The sequence below is a fragment of the Lepidochelys kempii genome, chromosome 14 (assembly GCF_965140285.1).
Source record: "Lepidochelys kempii isolate rLepKem1 chromosome 14, rLepKem1.hap1, whole genome shotgun sequence".
NCBI classification, from domain to species: Eukaryota; Metazoa; Chordata; order Testudines; family Cheloniidae; genus Lepidochelys; species Lepidochelys kempii.
The window spans coordinates 37,482,128-37,501,131 of NC_136393.1; the positions used below are offsets into that span (position 1 = coordinate 37,482,128).

A 19,004-nucleotide genomic window follows, 5' to 3' on the forward strand; every position below is an offset into this window, starting at 1 on the left:
TCAGGGACACAGCCGGAGTGGGGATCCCGCCAAAAAGAAAGGGAAGAGTCTCTCCCCAGTGAAAGAGGCTGGTGGGAAAATGAAGATCAGGAACTTGTTGTCAACATCAAAAAATGCCACCCGCCCCCCTTCATAGTCCAGAGCCACCCGGATTCTCCTGGGGATTGTAGGCAGGGGTAGAATGGTCTCACAGGAGGTGTAAGCCCGGTACTGACTGCCCCAGTGACCCACAGCCCAGATCTCCTGCTCAGGGTAATTGCTCATCCGTCCCTTCCTCCTTACAGACTCCCTGGCCACCCCCACTGACCAGATTCCTCCAACGCCCACCTCCACCTCCCAGTAGCATCTGCCCGAGGCGAACCCCTCACGGCCCAGCACGGAGAGAACGGAATCGAATCGCTCGGGATTGTCGGGCAGATCCCGCTGCTCGTGTCCCCGTCTCACGCCTTTCCCGTCCGCAGACAGGACGAGCTGGGGATGAGCCGTATCTGGATCCAGAGTCACATTTGCTGGGGAGAGAGAATCAGAGCATTAGGGGCAGAGCTCAGCCCTGGCGAAGGAGGGGACCTTTTCTCGCACTCCCCAGCAGCCCGGTCCCATCTGGGTCACTCCCTGATTTTCTGCCTCTCTGTCCCGGCTCTCTGTCCTCTCCCAGGTTCTACGGATGCTGCAATGTCTGCTGCTGTGACTGCTTCTCTCTGCCTCCTCCCCTGCTGCGTCTCCCTTTGGGGGCTGCCCCACTGCCAGCAGCAGGGACAGAGCAGGGGAGGCAGCAGAACCTGGGAGTCACCAGTTGTGCCCGTTAAGGAGAGACACCCCAGCCCCAGCTAGCAAGGAGGAAGGAGGAGGCAGCCCAGACCACAGCCCAGACTCCTGTGTGGCCGGGGGGGGGGGGGGCACAACCCTGAGGAAGAGCACCCAGCCCACTGTGGAATGGAAGAGAAATAGGGGATGCCAAACAATGGAGAGCTGTCTCTCAGCCCACGGGGCAGAGGGGAAGAGGAGGCACCCAGTGGTGTAGCCCACAGGGCAGGGGCGGGCAACTTTTTGGCCTGAGGGCCACATCGGGTTTCCAAAATTGTATGGAGGGCCGGTTAGGGGAGGCTGTGCCTGCCCCCTATCCGAGCCCCCCTGCTTCTTGCCCTCTGATTGCCCCCCATCCAACCGCCCCTGTTCCCTGTGCCCTGATGGCCCCCCCGGGTCTCCTACCTCATCCACCACCCCCTGTTCCCCCCCCGGCCTCTGAGTGCCCCATCCAACCCCTCCTCTCATTCCTGACTGCCCCCCCGGGACCCCTGCCCCCATTCAACCCCCTCTGTTCCCTGCCCTCTGACCGCCCCACCCCCATCCACACCACCGCCTCCACACCACCCCCTTGAACTCCCCTGCCCTCTATCCAACACCCCTGCCCCCTTACTGCGCTGCCTGGAGCACCAGTGGCTGGCAGCTCTACAGCCGTGCCGCCCGGCTGGAGCCAGCCACACACCGCGCAGCACAGGCCCCAGGGGCTCGCAGCCCCACCGCCCCGAGCATTGCGCCCGCGGTGCAGTGAGCTGAGGCTGCGGGGGAACAGCAGGGGAGGGGCTGGGGGTGAGCCTCCCGGGGCAGGAGTTCAGGGGCCAGGCAGGAGGGTCCAGCAGGCCAGATGTGGCCTGCAGGCCGTAGTTTGCTCACCTCTGCCATAGGGCAAGCTTGCCTGTATTCACTGTCTTGCCTTCATTATATTTAGCTGTAATGCAAGAAACCTACAGACATGTGTACCGTAAATCAGGGGTTCTCAAACTTCATTGTACCACGACCCTGTTCCAACAACAAAAATTACTATATGACACCAGGAGGGGGGGACCGAAGCCTGAGCCCTCCTGCCCCAGTCAGGGGGGCCAAAGCCTAAGGGCTTCAGCCCAGGTGAGGGGCCTGTAACCCTGAGCCCCATCACCCAGGGCTGAAGCCCTCAGGCTTTGGCTTCAGCCCCGGGCAGTGGGGCTGGAGCTTCGGCTTTGGCTCTGGGCCCCAGCAAGTCTGACGCCAGCCCTGGTGATCCCATTAAAACGGGATCATGACGATACACTTTGAGGTCACGACCCCCAGTTTGAGAACCACTGCAGGATTAGCTGAAGTATAAATTAGCATAAGTGTGGTTAAGCAGGTGGTAACCCTTGAATAGATAAATGGCCTAACGGTTACATTTTGATATTGGGAAATAAGGAGAGCTTGCTCAGTGGTACGAATTACAATGTTCCAGTGAGTACTACTGCAAGGAACATCAGAAGGAATAATCACAAATCCGCTGGAGCAAGGGGCGATGGTATGATCATAGGCTGAAATGGCTGTTACATGTTAACCCAGCATTTCTCAAACGGGGGTTCCGCGAGGGTATTCCAGGGGGTCTGCCGGCCCCACTGATCAACTCCTCCCCCTCCCTCCCTCAACGTCTCCCCCTCCCTCTCAGAGCCTCCTGCACACCGGGGAACAGCTGTTCAGCGGCGTGCAGGAGGCCCTGGGAGGGAGGGGGAGGAGCAGGGACATGGCGTGCTCGGGGAAGAAGGCGGGGAAAAGGAGGGGCAGGGGTGGAGCAGGGGTGGGAAGAGATGGGGCAGGGGTGGGGCATTGGGGAAGGGTGGAGTGGGGCGGGGCCTGGGGCTGAGCAGCGGGATTGGGGGGGTCCGTGAAAAAATTTAAATCAAAATGGGGGTCCTCAGGTTGCTAAAGTTTGAGAACCACTGTGTTAACCTATAGATGCCAGAGACGGGGCTGGTCCTGTTGTCTCTTACCACCAGGTCCTCAACCAAGGCTGTGAGTATGCAATTCTAGGATAACCCTGGTACTGTATGATCTCTACCTTGTTATGTGGCTTGGGTCTTTCCTAGCTTTCTTCATTATTTTCATAAAGGTATCCAAGGTTTTACTTTGCCCTCAGGGTATGTGTCCTTGTCATCCAACCTGAGCCTCCCCACAAGAATTCAACCACCATCGTGTTAGGTCTGATTCTGGGGGAAGAACCTTACCACACACCAATCCAAACATGATTAACCTTCCAAAGGGTCAGGCAATAGTGGAGAGGTCCTAAAGAGCCAGGGTGAAGGGAGGATCATAAATGGACACCCCGCAGCCCAGTGGGAAGAGAAAATGGGAGATCCAGGTGACTGAGGGAGAGAAGCAAGTGCCCCGGGGGGACACTGGGGGAGGATCAAGCCAACAGCACTGAGTCCCAGTCAGTCAGTGGATTGCACTGCCACCCCCCATCTCACTCCCATGCCGCGCTTGTCATGTGGGAACAGCAGTTAAGGGGTCAATATCGTAGGATGTTTAAGTCCCCATCCCTTTTCCTGTCGCCCTCTCTCTCTCTGTTGGCAGGAGGCTGTTTTGTTTGATCTCGGAGGGTCTTCTGCCATTCAAGCTGGAGCTACAAATGCAAACCAGGAAATATCTCTGTAAAAACTCACCCTTTCTTCCTGTGGTGTCCACGCCCCACGCTAGAGACCTCCCTGCACTGGTCTCTAGCCCCAGAGCCAGAGTGTCTAGAGAGGAGAGATGTCATGGAGTCAGCTTTATGCCCAGCTTTCCACTCTGAATTAAACAAGTCCGCTTAATGAGGGTAAGGAAACAGACATAGGGAAAGGGGCAGAGATATGGAGAGAAAAAACTTGTTTAGTCAAGCCTGATGTAACTTAAACGGAATCAAGAATATCCCAGGAGCATTTTTATGTGACTATATCACTTGCTTTCTCGAAGGATCTCAGAACACCAATACATTCCTAGATTGAACATCAGAGAGCCCAGCGCAGACTGCATTTCTCGTCTGTTGGCCTGACCCATTGAGCTTTGATCAGCCCCACTGGTTGCTCCCTAGTGGTGAGGAGCTGGGCTGAGCTAAGCTGGGAGACTTGGTGTAAATCGTCACTTGCTAGGAGAACTAACAGGAGAGCTTGGGAGGGAGCCGAGAGAGGGCACACAAGAGGCTTTCCTTCTCTGTGCGGATTTCAAGATGGCCAGTGCTAGAACAGCAGCGGTGATCTACCAGGGATGTGCCATGTTTTCTTTTCTGCCGGAAGCCAGAAGGGACTTCCTGTGCATGAAGTGCAAGGGGCTGGCTGTGCTGGAGGAATAGAACATCGTGATTTTGAAGATGGGGAAACTGAGGCACATAGCACTGAATTGATTTTTCCAGGGTCACTCACCGAATCGGTGGAAGAGCTAGAACAAAACCCAAGTCTCCTGACTCCCAGCCCCCAGCTCTATCTCCTGGATCTGTTCCTTTTTCTCTATTATTAAACCATTGTTTACTGGATCTCTTTCTCCGTTCATTCATGAGTAGGGGCCCTGCCAAATTCATGGCCCAGTTTGGTCAATTTCACAGTCATGGGATTTTAAAAATAATACATTTCATGATTTTTGCTATTTAAATCTGAAATTTCATGGTGTTGTAATTGTAGGGGTCCTGACCCAAAAAGGAGTTGTGGGGGAGTCGCAAGGTTATTATGGGGGGGGGGGGTTGTGGTACTGCTACCCTCACTTCTGTGTTGCTGGGGGCAGTGCCTGCCTTCAGAGCTGGGCAGCTGCAGAGCGGCGGCTGCTGGCCGGGAGATCAGATTTCACAGTCTGTGACGCATTTTTCATGGCTGTGAATTTGGTAGGGCCCTATTCATAAGCAGGATTCAGACCCTTTTGGATCTGGCACTGCTCCCTTCACCTGGATCCCAAATTTCTCATGATGTAGGAGAAACAAGTGAATAAAACATTGAACCACATTCATGTTATTTCATTTCTGAATCCTCATTCGAAACTTCTTTTGGCCTGGACAGTTCCCAGTCCCACGGCCCCGTCCAATGGTCCTATACTGTTCTTTTGCTGGGTTGTACATTGGCTGCTAAGTGGCCCGCCCATCTCCTCTCACAGTCACAGAGACGCAACTCGATCCTCCGCCTGCCTCCCGCCTTGGTACCTTTGAATTTCCTCAGGGTCTCCTTTAAAGCAATAGTTTGTTGAGAGAAATCACTAAGCCTCTTTTCCAGCTCAGGAGAAATCCCCATGGGCTGCTGGAACATTTTGCACCTGGAGAGAGAAAACTCTCTGAAGTAAATTGTATTCATTACATTAATTACTCCTTATTATGCATTACTTAATTGCCTTTTAATATGAACCTCATGCCAGCCAATGCTCCTGCTCTGGGGCCACAGAGAATGGATTCCTCCATGTGTCCTACCCTCACAGAAGGTGACACCAAGGCACTGGCTGTGCATGCTTCCCCCACAGTCATGATCCATCCTTAGGCTACAGAGACTATTAGGCCCAGATCCACAAAGGGATTTAGGCATCTAAGTCCCAGATTTAGGTGGCATTGAAACCCCCTTCATCTGCCACCTAATCCTGTAGATGCCTGTTAGGGGGCTTATTCCTTCACCCGCTCACTTCCCTGGTCCTTCTCGCATGAACAGAGAGCAACAATACCCAAAGTCCAAAGGTGCAAACAATTCGATGTTTATTGGGGTGAACTTCCAGCAAGCAATGATTCCAATTTCCTTCCTTAGTGTCCCCCTTCCCAGCTCACACATGATATATGCCATCATGTGCCAGCAATGCCCCTCTGCCATTTACATTGGTCAAACTGGACAGTCTCTACGTAAAAGAATAAATGGACACAAATCAGATGTCAAGAATTATAACATTCATAAACCAGTCGGAGAACACTTCAATCTCTCTGGTCACGCAATCACAGACATGAAGGTCGCTATCTTAAAACAAAAAAACTTCAAATCCAGACTCCAGCGAGAAACTGCTGAATTGGAATTCATTTGCAAATTGGATACTATTTGATACTATTTAATTTAGGCTTAAATAGAGACTGGGAGTGGCTAAGTCATTATGCAAGGTAGCCTATTTCCCCTTGTTTTTTCCTACCCCCCCCCCAGATGTTCTGGTTTAACTTGGATTTAAACTTGGAGAGTGGTCAGTTTGGATGAGCTATTACCAGCAGGAGAGTGAGTTTGTGTGTGTATGGGGGTGGGGGGGTGAGAAAACCTGGATTTGTGCTGGAAATGGCCCACCTTGATTATCATGCACATTGTAGGGAGAGTGGTCACTTTGGATGAGCTATTACCAGCAGGATAGTGAGTTTGTGTGTGTGGTTTTTGGGAGGGGGGTGAGGGGGTGAGAGAACCTGGATTTGTGCAGGAAATGGCCCAACTTGATTATCATGCACATTGTGTAGAGAGTTGTCACTTTGGATGGGCTATTACCAGCAGGAGAGTGAATTTGTGTGGGGGGGTGGAGGGTGAGAAAACCTGGATTTGTGCTGGAAATGGCCCAACCTGATGATCACTTTAGATAAGCTATTACCAGCAGGACAGTGGGGTGGGAGGAGGTATTGTTTCATATTCTCTGTGTGTATATAAAGTCTGCTGCAGTTTCCACGGTATGCATCTGATGAAGTGAGCTGTAGCTCACGAAAGCTCATGCTCAAATAAATTGGTTAGTCTCTAAGGTGCCACAAGTACTCCTTTTCTTTTTGCGAATACAGACTAACACGGCTGTTACTCTGAAACCAATCATTTTACTGAAATTTAACTAACTAATCCTAACATATTGTAACATGATTAACTAACCAATTATATCCCAACACCTGAATTGGTTTACACCCAGCAAAATTAATTATACAGCAGACAGAAACAATCACAGAACCAGACAGAGATTATACAGACAAACAATAGGGAAATGGGGTCTACAGTGATAGAACAACAAAGAAATGAGGATTTCACATCCCAGCTATTGATAAGTGGGTTCTTGCCAGACAGGATGCTATCAAACTGAGTTTTCTTTTACATCTTCTAGGCACTTCCCTTTTTCTGGAGGCGATAGGCACTATCAGGAGAGGATTGTATTCCTAACAGCCCAATAGCACCTTATTTCAATGTGACTAGGTTGGAATGTGAGGAGGTGACCAGTCGCTTCCCAGCTTATGGCTGCCTCTGCTGCTTAGCCAGAGGCCTTAGCCTAAGAACAGGGCCTCAGACTGTCACAGTAAGAGAAGGCCCTTACACCCACAGACAGTGATTTTGATTCTTTCTTTTATACCTCTATAACTAGCTAAGTGATAAGAATACACCTAAATTCTTAAAGTATAGGCCTTTGCAGACAGACCTGAATATCTACATCCTAACAATGCCTAAGCACACTCAACACCTACCTTTCAGCCACAACGCACAGTCAACCTGTGGAACTCTTTGCCGGAGGATGTTGTGAAGGCCAAGACTAGAACAGGGTTTGAAAAAGAACTAGATACATTCATGGAGGACAGATCCATCAATGGCTATTAGCCAGGCTGGCAGGGATGGTGTCCTGAGCCTCTGTTTGCCAGAAGCTGGGAATGGGCGACAGGGGATGGATCACTTGGTGATTGCCTGTTCTGTTCATTCCCTCTGGGGCACCTGGCATTGGACACTGTCAGGAGACAGGATAGTGGGCTAGATGGACCATTGGTCTGACCCCGTGTGGCCGCTCTTAAGTTCTAAAAATGCCCTAGATACCTACGTTTCTGCCTCTGGGCACAGGCACTGCTGCCTCCCCATAGGCGTCTCCTGCCTATGCTGCAGTGCAGTTCTCAAACCGGGGAGGTGTCCCTCCACCTATCTTGCCTGTAGATGTGCTGAGACATGCCTAACGGCACACAAAATGGGTAACCCCTGGGGTATGGGATGTTCTGCAGTGGGTCTCTCAGTCTCTCCTGTTGAGGTGGTTCAACCTTTTTATACATAATTAAATATGACTTGGGCCAGACAGAGAATGCCTTGCCAGTCCCAGAGGGCACTCACCTGAGAGGTGGAAAACCTATGGTCAAATCTCATCGTTGCAATGCCTTAGAAGATACGGGCCTATGTGTATGGGTAGGAAGGAAGCTGCATCCTGGCCACTTTGGTCCATGTCCTTCATGCTCTGATGGCCAGGATGTTCCCACGTTGCTAGCGGTCTTTGTATTGTAGACCTCGAGCCCAACAGCAACTGGAGTCAGACCAGTCCCTCACCAGACACAGCTCACTCCACACAAAGGGTACATCTGCACTCTTCTTTCAGCACGGTATAGAGTGCGTACACGGGGAGGCCCCCTTCGCATGGGTGTAAATAGCAGTGCAGGCCATGAGGCATGGCTTAGGTGAGTAAAGACACTCCTGAAGGGTGAGGGTATGTAGACGAGAACATACCCCACATGCTCTCTGCTCACCCAAGTCATGCCTCCCCATCTACTCAGTGCTGTTTTCAGTGGGGTAGCGTCCCGCTGACTCCCTGCAGCTGGAGCCCCTCCCCGCTGCAGGAGAAAAGACTCCAGAAGTGGGGAAAGGCTCTGGCAATGGGAGAGACAGCGGGGAAAGGCTCCTGCAGCTTCCCACTACAGGAACCTGTCCCCACAGCAAGGGAAAGTCTCCAGCAGGGGAAGGCCGCAGGGAAAAGTGGCCTTTCCTTATTGCCTCCCCCCTGCCGGAGCCTTTCACCGCATGTAGTTACACAGCACAGTGTGGACAGAGCCTGTTTCTCATTGCGGTCGTGTAGCTACACACACCCTATATGCCACCACCAGTGGTGTGTACTGTAGACGTAGCCAAAGAGTCAGCAGTGCTGGATTGTAACCAGGGCCCTAGAGATGAAAGGCCTCTTAATCCATCCCCAGCATCCTGAGACAGCCAGTCCCTTAGAGGTGGAAGCAGTGCTTAATTTGTGCCAGGCCATGCCAGGGCTCAGTGCCAACACCTCTGGGCCTGGCAGTTCACAGCCCCAGCACCTCTGGGCTTGATGCATCAGTTATGAAAGTAAAAAAATATGGCTCCTAATTGCCTGAGCCTGGGCACTTCTTTCATTACAAAGTAATCACTGGGTGGAAGACATTTAAAACCACTTAATTAAACTTAACACAGGAGAGTTGTGACTGTGCCCCTATTGCTGCTGTGCCCTGGGGTTTTAACACCTTGCTGCTGTGCCCTGGGGTTTTAACATGACAAGAGAATGAAAGGCGAGGGGGAGTGAGAAGGAGCCATGTACCTGCTCAAGGTGATCCTGATGTCCTAGAAGGGAGAGAAAGAGAGAGAGGGAGTTGATTGCACATGTGAAATACCAAACACCCATCAAGTTCCATAGGTTAAAGTCACAACGTACTTCTACATATTTATTAAAGCATCTGGATCACAGAGTCGGATTTTCCAAAACAGCTACTAAATCTTCCCCTGGGGTTAGACAGCGCGTTCTGTTGGGCACAGAGAAACAATCCAGGGTGTTTTCAAAAGGCAAATGCTAATCAGGAAAATTAACATTTCCCACCCCAATCTCCACCTCTATCTCCACAGCAGATTCCTGGGTTTGGCACATGTTATGTTGCCTTAGCAAAATGTTTAGACTCCTACTTTGGATGCTGGGTTATGGGGTTCATTTGCTGGCTCTGCTGCAGGGTCTCTCTGTGCCTGGCACATTGGGGCCTCTGGAGGCTATTGCAATACAAACAAATAAGTTAAATATTTATGGGCTTATTTGGATTTGATCTTCCCTAAGGCACTAGCTGAGTGCAGAACTCTGGCAAGCAAAGTTGCCACAGGGCTCTAGCATTCTGCATGCACAAGGCAGCCATAGGCAGCGTCTCACAAAGAACTGGGAGAGCAGGCTACATACCAGGAATATTCCACATCAGATTTCAGAGTAGCAGCTGTGTTAGTCTGTATTCGCAAAAAGAAAAGGAGGACTTGTGGCACCTTAGAGACTAAACAATTTATTTGAGCATAAGCTTTCGTGAGCTACAGCTCACTTCATTGGATGCATAAAAGTGGAAAATGCAGTGAGGATGTTTTTATACACACAGACCATGAAAAAATGGGTGTTTTTCACTTCAAAAGGTTTTCTCTCCCCCCACACCACTCTCCTGCTGGTAATAGCTTATGTAAAGTGATCACTCTCCTTACAATGTGTATGATAATCAAGGTGGGCCATTTCCAGCACAAATGGGGCAGCGGCGGGGGCGGGGGGAGGTTAGGAAAAAACAAGGGGAAATAGCAAAAAGAAAAGGAGTCCTTGTGGCACCTTAGAGACTAACCAATTTATTTGAGCATAAGCTTTCGTGAGCTACAGCTCACTTCATCGGATGCATACTGTGGAAAGTGTAGAAGATCTTTTATACACACAAAGCATGAAAAAATACCTCCCCACACCCCACTCTCCTGCTGGCAATAGCTTATCTAAAGTGATCACTCTCCTTACAATGTGTATGATAATCAAGTTGGGCCATTTCCAGCACAAATCCAGGTTTTCTCATCCCTCCCACCCACACACACACACAAACCCACTCTCCTGCTGGTAATAGCTTATCTAAAGTGACCACTCTCCTTACAATAAGAAAAGGAGGACTTGTGGCACCTTAGAGACTAACCAATTTATTTGAGCATAAGCTTTTGTGAGCTACAAGCTCACAAAAGCTTATGCTCAAATAAATTGGTTAGTCTCTAAGGTGCCACAAGAACTCCTTTTCTTTTTGCGAATACAGACTAACACGGCTGTTACTCTGAAACCTGTCTTTATGAATGTTATAATTCTTGACATCTGATTTGTGACTTTGTCCTTAGCCATAACTATTTTACATTTGGGGACAATGTATACCTTCAGATCAGCGGCACTGCTATGGGTACCTGCACGGCCCCGCAGTATGCCAACATTTTTATGGCTGACTTAGAACAACGCTTCCTCAGCTCTCGTCCCCTAAAGCCCCTACTCTACTTGCGCTATATTGATGACATCTTCATCATCTGGACCCATGGAAAAGAAGCCCTTGAGGAATTCCACCATGATTTCAACAATTTCCATCCCACCATCAACTTCAGCCTGGTCCAGTCCACACAAGAGATCCACTTCCTGGACACTACAGTGCTAATAAACAATGGTCACATAAACACCACCCTATAGCGGAAACCTACTGACCGCTATTCCTACCTACATGCCTCCAGCTTTCACCCTGACCACACCACACAATCCATCGTCTACAGCCAAGGTCTGCGATACAACCGCATTTGCTCCAACCCCTCAGACAGAGACAAACACCTACAAGATCTCTATCAAGCATTCTTACAACTACAATACCCACCTGCGGAAGTGAAGAAACAGATTGATAGAGCCAGAAGAGTTCCCAGAAGTCACCTACTACAGGACAGGCCTAACAAAGAAAATAACAGAACGCCACTAGCCGTCACCTGCAGCCCCCAACTAAAACCCCTCCAACGCATTATTAAGGATCTACAACCTATCCTGAAGGATGGCCCAACACTCTCACAAATCTTGGGAGACAGGCCAGTCCTTGCCTACAGACAGCCCCGCAACCTGAAGCAAATACTCACCAGCAACCACATGCCACACAACAGAACCACTAACCCAGGAACCTATCCTTGCAACAAAGCCCGTTGCCAACTGTGCCCACATATCTATTCAGGGGACACCATCACAGGGCCTAATCACATCAGCCACACTATCAGAGGCTCGTTCACCTGCACATCCACCAATGTGATATATGCCATCATGTGCCAGCAATGCCCCTCTGCCATGTACACTGGTCAAACTGGACAGTCTCTACGTAAAAGAATAAATGGACACAAATCAGATGTCAAGAATTATAACATTCATAAACCAGTCGGAGAACACTTCAATCTCTCTGGTCACGTGATTACAGACATGAAAATTGCAATTCTTCAACAAAAAAACTTCAAATCCAGACTCCAGCGAGAAACTGTTGAATTGGAATTCATTTGCAAATTGGATACAATTAATTTAGGCTTGAATAGAGACTGGGAGTGGCTAAGTCATTATGCAAGGTAACCTATTTCCCCTTGTTTTTTCCTAACCCCTCCCACCCCTCAGACGTTCTTGTTAAACACTGGAATTGTGCTGGAAATGGCCCACCTTGATTATCATACACATTGTAAGGAGAGTGATCACTTTAGATAAGCTATTACCAGCAAGAGAGTGAGTTTGTGTGTGTGTGTGGGTGGGTGGGGGAGGGTGAGAAAACCTGGATTTGTGCTGGAAATGGCCCAACTTGATTATCATACACATTGTAAGGAGAGGTTTCAGAGTAACAGCCGTGTTAGTCTGTATTTGCAAAAAGAAAAGGAGTACTTGTGGCACCTTAGAGACTAACCAATTTATTTGAGCATGAGCTTTCGTGAGCTACAGCTCACTTCATCAAGTGAGCTGTAGCTCACGAAAGCTCATGCTCAAATAAATTGGTTAGTCTCTAAGGTGCCACAAGTACTCCTTTTCTTATTGTAAGGAGAGTGATCACTTTAGATAAGCTATTGCCAGCAGGAGAGTGGGGTGGGGGGAGGTATTTTTTCATGCTTTGTGTGTATAAAAGATCTTCTACACTTTCCACAGTATGCATCCAATGAAGTGAGCTGTAGCTCACAAAAGCTTATGCCCAAATCATAGAATCATAGAATATCAGGGTTGGAAGGGACCCCAGAAGGTCATCTAGTCCAACCCCCTGCTCAAAGCAGGACCAATTCCCAGTTAAATCAATAAATTGGTTAGTCTCTAAGGTGCCACAAGTACTCCTTTTCTTTTTGTGAATACAGACTAACACGGCTGTTACTCTGAAACCTGTCATTATGCAAAGGGGAAATAGGTTACCTTGCATAATGACTTAGCCACTCCCAGTCTCTATTCAAGCCTAAGTTAATTGTATCCAATTTGCAAATGAATTCCAATTCCACATCAGAGAGAATTTTGGGGGTAATTTTGGCATCATCCCCTGTGCATCATCCCAATTTTGTGCATCATCCCCTGTGAAGATAGTTCAGGATACCGTGCAGAGGCAACTGGGTGTCTCTAACAGAAGTGGGGAAAGGCTCTGGCAATGGGGAAAGGCTCCTGCCCACTGCTGGAGCCTATCCCCACAGCAAGGAAATTCACCTGCAGGAAATCACTCGCTGGCTGCTGGCACTTCCCCTCCAGCTCACTGATCAGGCTATTAAGGTGGGAAATCTCCATGGGAAATCTGGTGACCGTTTCCTTTTGCCACTTTGTAATCCTGTCCAACTCTTCCAGCCGGGCCAGCAGGAGCCGCTCTTGTTCCTCCAGAAACTGGCGGAGCTGCTGAAATTCAAACCCAATTCTCTGCCTCTCCTTTTTGATCTTTTCCTGTAACAAACAGATAGAAATGGGGAATGGGCAGGTAAAGACCCTGCAGAGAGATCAGGGTATTTCATACAGCCATGTGTCTGCCAAAGGGAAATTTCTCACTACCCCAAAAAGTCATTTCAAGACTTTTTTTGAGACAAACTCCCTATGGATGAGAGAGAGATCTTCCTAAAGCTTCCTTAGTCAGTCCCAATTTATGTTAATAGTGTGTGATCTTTAGCATAGATTCATAGATTCCAAGGCCAGAAGAAACCATTGTGATCATCTAAGTCTGACCTGTGTAACACAGGCCATAGGATTTTCCAAAACATTTTTTCTTTAATTAGAGCATATCTTTTTTAAAAAAAAAACAATCTTGATTTAAAAATTGGCAGTGATTGAGAATCTGCCATGACCCTTGGTAATATTCCAGTGGTTAATTATCCTCACTGTTAAAAATATACACCTTATTTACAGTCTGAATTTGTCTAGCTTCAACTTCCAGCCAGACAACTGTGGTATATTTTTGTCCTCTAGTTTCAAAGAGCTCATTATCAAACATTTGTTTCCCATGTAGGTATTTACACACCGCGATCCAGTCACTTCTGAAGCCTTATTTATGTTAAGTTGAATAGATGGAGCTCCTTGCATCTATGACTAGAAGGCACGTTTTCTATTCTATTGATCAGTCTCGTAGCTCTTCTCTGAACCCTCTCCAGTTTATCAGCATCCTTTCTGAATTGAGGACACCAGAACTGGACACAGGATTCCAACAGCAGTTTCACCAGGACCAAATACAGAGGTAAAATAACGTCTCTACCCCTACTCGAAAGTCCCATGGTTACGCATCCAAGGATCACATTTTGGCTTCCGTGCTGCATGATGAGGATGTTCTCATATCACTGGCCTAGTGAACTCCAGATTCATCTAGCAACAGAAAGGGCAGCAGGAGGCAGGTCTCAGGTTAACATTCTCTCTCTCTCTCTCTGGCTGTGTCTACACTGAAACCGCTACAACTGAGGGCGTCAGTGTAGACACTCACTGCAGCAACAGAAGGAGGTCACCCAAGAGGCAGATCAAGTTCTCCTGGGGTCCTGGGCCGCAGCAAGTGAGGGGGCCCCGATGCCAAAACGGTGGCCCTACCCCACTCCTTCTGCCTGCAGCCCCACCCCCGTTCCGCCCCTTCCACCTGCAACCCCGTACATGGCCCACCCTTGTTCCGCCCCTCCCCCGTGGCCCTCCCCTTGTTCTACCCACGGCCCCACTCTTGTTCCGCCTCTTCCCCCATGGTCCTGCCCCTGTTCCATCCAGTCCTGCCCCCATTCCACTCCTTCCCCCACAGCCCTATTGCACCCCCTTCCCCGCTTGCTCCTTCCCCCCACTGTGGCACCAAGACTGGAGAAGCTGTGCACCGAGGTTGTGGTGAGAGCTCCTCCCACCCTGGAGCCGTGGCGGGGGGAGATTTTTCCAGGCTGTTGGCCCATGCGGTAATTTGGCACTGGTTCTCCCATTGCTGTGCTAAATCCACCTCCCCAAGAAGCAGTCGCTAGGTTGATGGAAGAATTCTTCTATCGACTCAGCACTGTCTACACCAGCATAGGTCAGCGTAACTATGTCTTTCGGGGGGAGGGTGGATTTTTCACATCCCTGAATGACATAGCTAGGTCAAACTAACATGTTAGTGTAGACCTGGCCCATCTCTCTATCTCACGCACACACACACCCCCTGCACTGGCAGAGACTTCTGGGCAAAGGGAGGTGCGGGAAATTAAAAGCATGACACCAACAAAAAAATCCAATGAGAAAAATCATGATATCAGCATATCAGTCATTTAAAAAACAAATACAAACCACAGAGACAAATGCTCATTAACACACAAGAGAGAGACACCCAGAAATTTCCTATAGGCACTCCCGTGGACAGAGACGACCCACGCCTGCTACTAGTGGCGGGGGCGGGAGGGGAAAGTGAGGACAGCTGGCTTCAGCAGTGTAACTGAGCATGCTCAGTCCGTGGGCGCATGCTCAGTACAAACCATGCAGCAAATCTGGGGGGGCACATGATGATCCCACTATGTGTTGCCTCTGCATGTGGAAATGCAATCATACACGCATCACACTCAGGAGCATGTGGTCACAGAAGAACAGAAATACCATCCCCACATGGAAGTCATAGAGTGAGAGACACATTGACACATACTTATTTATTGTCTCAGAGAGACACAAGTATTCACATCCCAGGCTCTTAAGCTTGAGCTCCACTTAAAAGTTATAGCAAAAAGAAAAGGAGTACTTGTGGCACCCTAGAGACGAACCAATTTATTTGAGCATAAGCTTTCATGAGCTGCATCCGATGAAGTGAGCTATAACTCACGAAAGCTCATGCTCAGATAAATTGGTTAGTCTCTAAGGTGCCACAAGTCCTCCTGTTCTTTTTGCGAATACAGACTAACACGGCTGCTACTCTGAAACTTAAAAGTTATATCAGCATAATCACAGCAGTCAGGGGTCACAGCGCTAGGAAGAATTCTTCCGTCGACCTCTCGGGGAGGTGGATTACCTACGCTGATGGGAGAGCCCCTCCTGTCAGCGTAAGTTGTGTCCACACTTGTGTCTACAGCTGTGCAGTGGTGGTGTTTTCAGTGTAGACAAGCCCCAAGATCTAATAGTCCATATCTAAATCCTAGTCTAGACAAAGCCAGCAATACTCACTCACAGATAGAGATCCCCTCTCTGCTTTGGGCACCTACCAGATACTCCCAGCTCCTCCTCTCGCCAGTCAGTTTAAATTCCAGGAGTTTTTCTCTCTCTTCCCTCAGAGCCTGCAGTCGAGCCTTGACTCGCTCCTGAGAAGAGAAAAAGATTTTGGTGGGATTTCCTTTTTGGGTGGGGGAGGAGTGGATCCAATTCAGACTTCACTTAAATAAACTCTTTACCAGCTACTCTAACTCACGGGGAGAACTTTCTTAATGCCACTTGCATGTAAATTCCCTGACTGGCTGGGGCCAAGTTTGCCTCCCATAATTCACTGGGCTCATGCTCAAATAAATTGGTTAGTCTCTAAGGTGCCACAAGTACTCCTTTTCTTTTTGCATAATTCACTGGGTTTCCCCCCCCAGTCAGTAATGCTGGCCTGTATAACAAACCAAGGGCTCTGCTTAGCAGTCAGGCAGTCTGGGGAGCAAGGAGTGGGTTATTGCTTTGTTGGGTATGAAATTAATGACACAAAAGAAGACAAAAATGACCTTAGTCAACTTTATTTCAAATAGACCAGCTTCAGAAAGGAACTTGCAACATCTAAAGGGCTCGTCTATGCTAGAATCGCCACAGCAGCACAGCTGTACCAATGCAGTTGTTAGCAAAATACATCCATTAAAAAGCCAGGGAATTAGGAGTCAGTGTTAAACTGGATACCCAGTGTACAAGAATTGGAGAAAGGCATTACCTTCTTGGGAGTGAAATTAGTGGCGTAGAGCAAGGAGTAATATATTACTCCAGTCAATTTTATTCACAACAGGTTCAGTGACTGAGGAATGTTATTTCAGGGTGAAATAGCCCTGATCCTGGGGCACACACATGCTTAATTTACTAATCTAAGTAGCCTCATTGACATGGTAATATAAATTTAAGCATGTGCATAAGTATTTATCTAGACTTGCCAGTCATTACAGGTGTGAATTTAAAGCACAGTACATGTGTGGACAGTTTTACTCCAAGACAACAGTGATGTATTCCTATTCAGCTTAATCCACTTTACAGGAGCAAGAGCACCCTTGCTCCAAAATAAGAGCGTCCACACACGGAGTTGATCAGGAATTTCTCCATGTGATGGACAAGCCCTAAGTAGTGTTTGGAAGACTGTGACCTTCGATGCAAAAGGGCACACTCATTTAGGTCTAATTCCCAGATTATGTAACATTTTCTTTAATGTTAGGTGCACAGATCAGTAACTTAAGAACACAACCCCTTGCAGGAACGCTTGTTAGCAAAATGGATGAATGAGACGTTAGGTGTTCAGGTTCCACTAGAAAAAAAAAACAGTTATCAGGAGCAAAGATAAAAAAATTAGTGGCTAAGGCCTTGCTCCTCAAAGATACCTAGGCTCTCAATTTCCAGTGATTTCAATGGAATCCAGAAATCTAAATACCTCTGAAGCTCTGGGCCAAAATTCCATGCAAGAACTCTGTTGTGAGCATAAATAGACCATCAATAACGCAGGAAATGAGAAGTTCAAGTTAAACTGGAAAGAAACCCAAACGTTTAGTCTAGAAATTGCCCAGCGAAGGGCCCAAATTACACTAGGATTTACTGAACTGCTGCCATTTTGATTTTGAAAAGCCAACCAACCAGCATTTCTCAAGTTGCAGTGGGGGAGGTTTAGATTGGATATTAGGAAAAACTTTTTCACTAGGAGGGTGGTGAAACACTGGAATGCGTTACCTAGGGAGGTGGTGGAATCTCCTTCCTTAGAGGTTTTTAAGGTCAGGCTTGACAAAGCCCTGGCTGGGATGATTTAATTGGGGATCGGTCCTGCTTTGAGCAGGGGGTTGGACTAGATGACCTTCTGGGGTCCCTTCCAACCCTGATATTCTATGATTCTATGATTCTATGAAAAACATAAATGAGGCATCAATGGAGACTCTGGAGAGAGAGATTTCCTACCTTGTACTTCTGGGCAGCCTCCTCTATGGGAACCGCAGCGTGAGCTCCATGCGCCCAGGACTCTCTGCAGACCAAACATATTAATTGCTGTTCCTCCACACAGAAGAGTTTCAGAGGCTCCCCGTGTTTCTCACACACGCGCTCCCCCTCTGGCTCTTTCCCTGCTGGTAACTTCAACTGTTTCACCAGCACCGCCATGTTCGCCAGCTCCCTGCTGGGCCTGAAGTTTCTCTGCTGGGCGGTTTCTCTGCACTGGGGGCAGGAGAAGTTGGGCTCCGACTCCCCCCAGCACTGAGTGATGCAGGCCCGGCAGAAGTTGTGCCCGCAGTGGATAGACACCGGGTCTCGGAAATACTCCAAGCAGATGGAACAAGCAGCTTCCTCTTGGAGTTTTTCCACAGTAGCCATGGCTCTCCATGAGGACAAGTGTGACAGCAGGTTAAATTCACATCACTTCCCTTTGAGTGCAGCCTGACAGCATTTCTTCTTCTGGAGCCGGCTCATTTGCTGGGCTGGAATGAGCCCCATCTAGTTTCAGCCCCTGAGGCACTGGAGAGCAATGTGACCCTCCCCATGCAGGGAACAGTGCTACTTAATTCCCAGGTTAAAAAAAAACTCTTTGAAACCGCAATTAAGAGAATGCATCTCTCTGCTATTGAAGGGCAGAAAGGTGAAATCCTGCCCCCAAATGTCAATAAATGAATGTAATGTAATCATTTATTTAAATCCAGACACAGTAAGAAAAGTTATTGGCGGTTAGGAGTCAGATTTCACCTAACAGATAAAGATTATCCATCACGGGAGACTTTTAAGAGCAGGTTAGACAAACACCTGTCAGGGATGATCAGATAATACTTAGTCCTGCCATGAGGGCAGGGGACTGGCCTAGATGACCTCTCAAGGTCCCTTCCAGTTCTATGATTCTATGATTACCAAGTAGGGAAGCGCTCCAAGCTAAGCGTATCTCTGTCCCTGTCCTTCTTTATCCCCTGCTGATCTGCCACCTTTGCGCCACCCAAGTTGTGTTTATGTTTATTGATATTCCTGTAGCTCCTAGACCTGCCCCAGTCAGGCTCAATGTGCTGCAAGCCAGACAGACTTGTAATAAACGCCCAGATCCTCAGGTATTTAGCCTCCAATGGAAGTTAGGAGACTAAATACATTCCAGGACCTGGATCAAAGGAAAAATCCTTCCTCCGTATTCATTA

The 19,004-nt window shown here is 48.6% G+C and overlaps 1 protein-coding gene across 1 annotated transcript; it reads right to left on the bottom strand.

Moving 5' to 3' along the window:
* LOC140897774 (zinc finger protein RFP) lies at positions 1–18,204 on the bottom strand. Its single transcript, XM_073310800.1, has 6 exons — positions 17,797–18,204; positions 15,885–15,980; positions 12,928–13,155; positions 9,028–9,050; positions 4,943–5,052; positions 1–509 (listed from the first exon to the last, which is right to left on the bottom strand). Exons 1-6 carry the CDS (start codon positions 18,202–18,204, stop codon positions 1–3), a joined length of 1,374 nt encoding a protein of 457 aa, XP_073166901.1.
* Between the last annotated feature and the right edge of the window lie 800 nt (positions 18,205–19,004).

Excerpts from the sequence above, each read along its gene's own strand:
- LOC140897774 (XM_073310800.1), bottom strand. The coding sequence starts at position 18,204 with ATGGCTACTGTGGAAAAACTCCAAGAGGAAGCTGCTTGTTCCATCTGC. Across the intron at positions 13,156-15,884 it reads GGAGGAGCTGGGAGTATCTG|GAAAAGATCAAAAAGGAGAG; the intron begins GTAGGTGCCCAA and ends TGTTTGTTACAG. Across the intron at positions 9,051-12,927 it reads CAGCGAGTGATTTCCTGCAG|GACATCAGGATCACCTTGAG; the intron begins GTGAATTTCCTT and ends TCTCCCTTCTAG.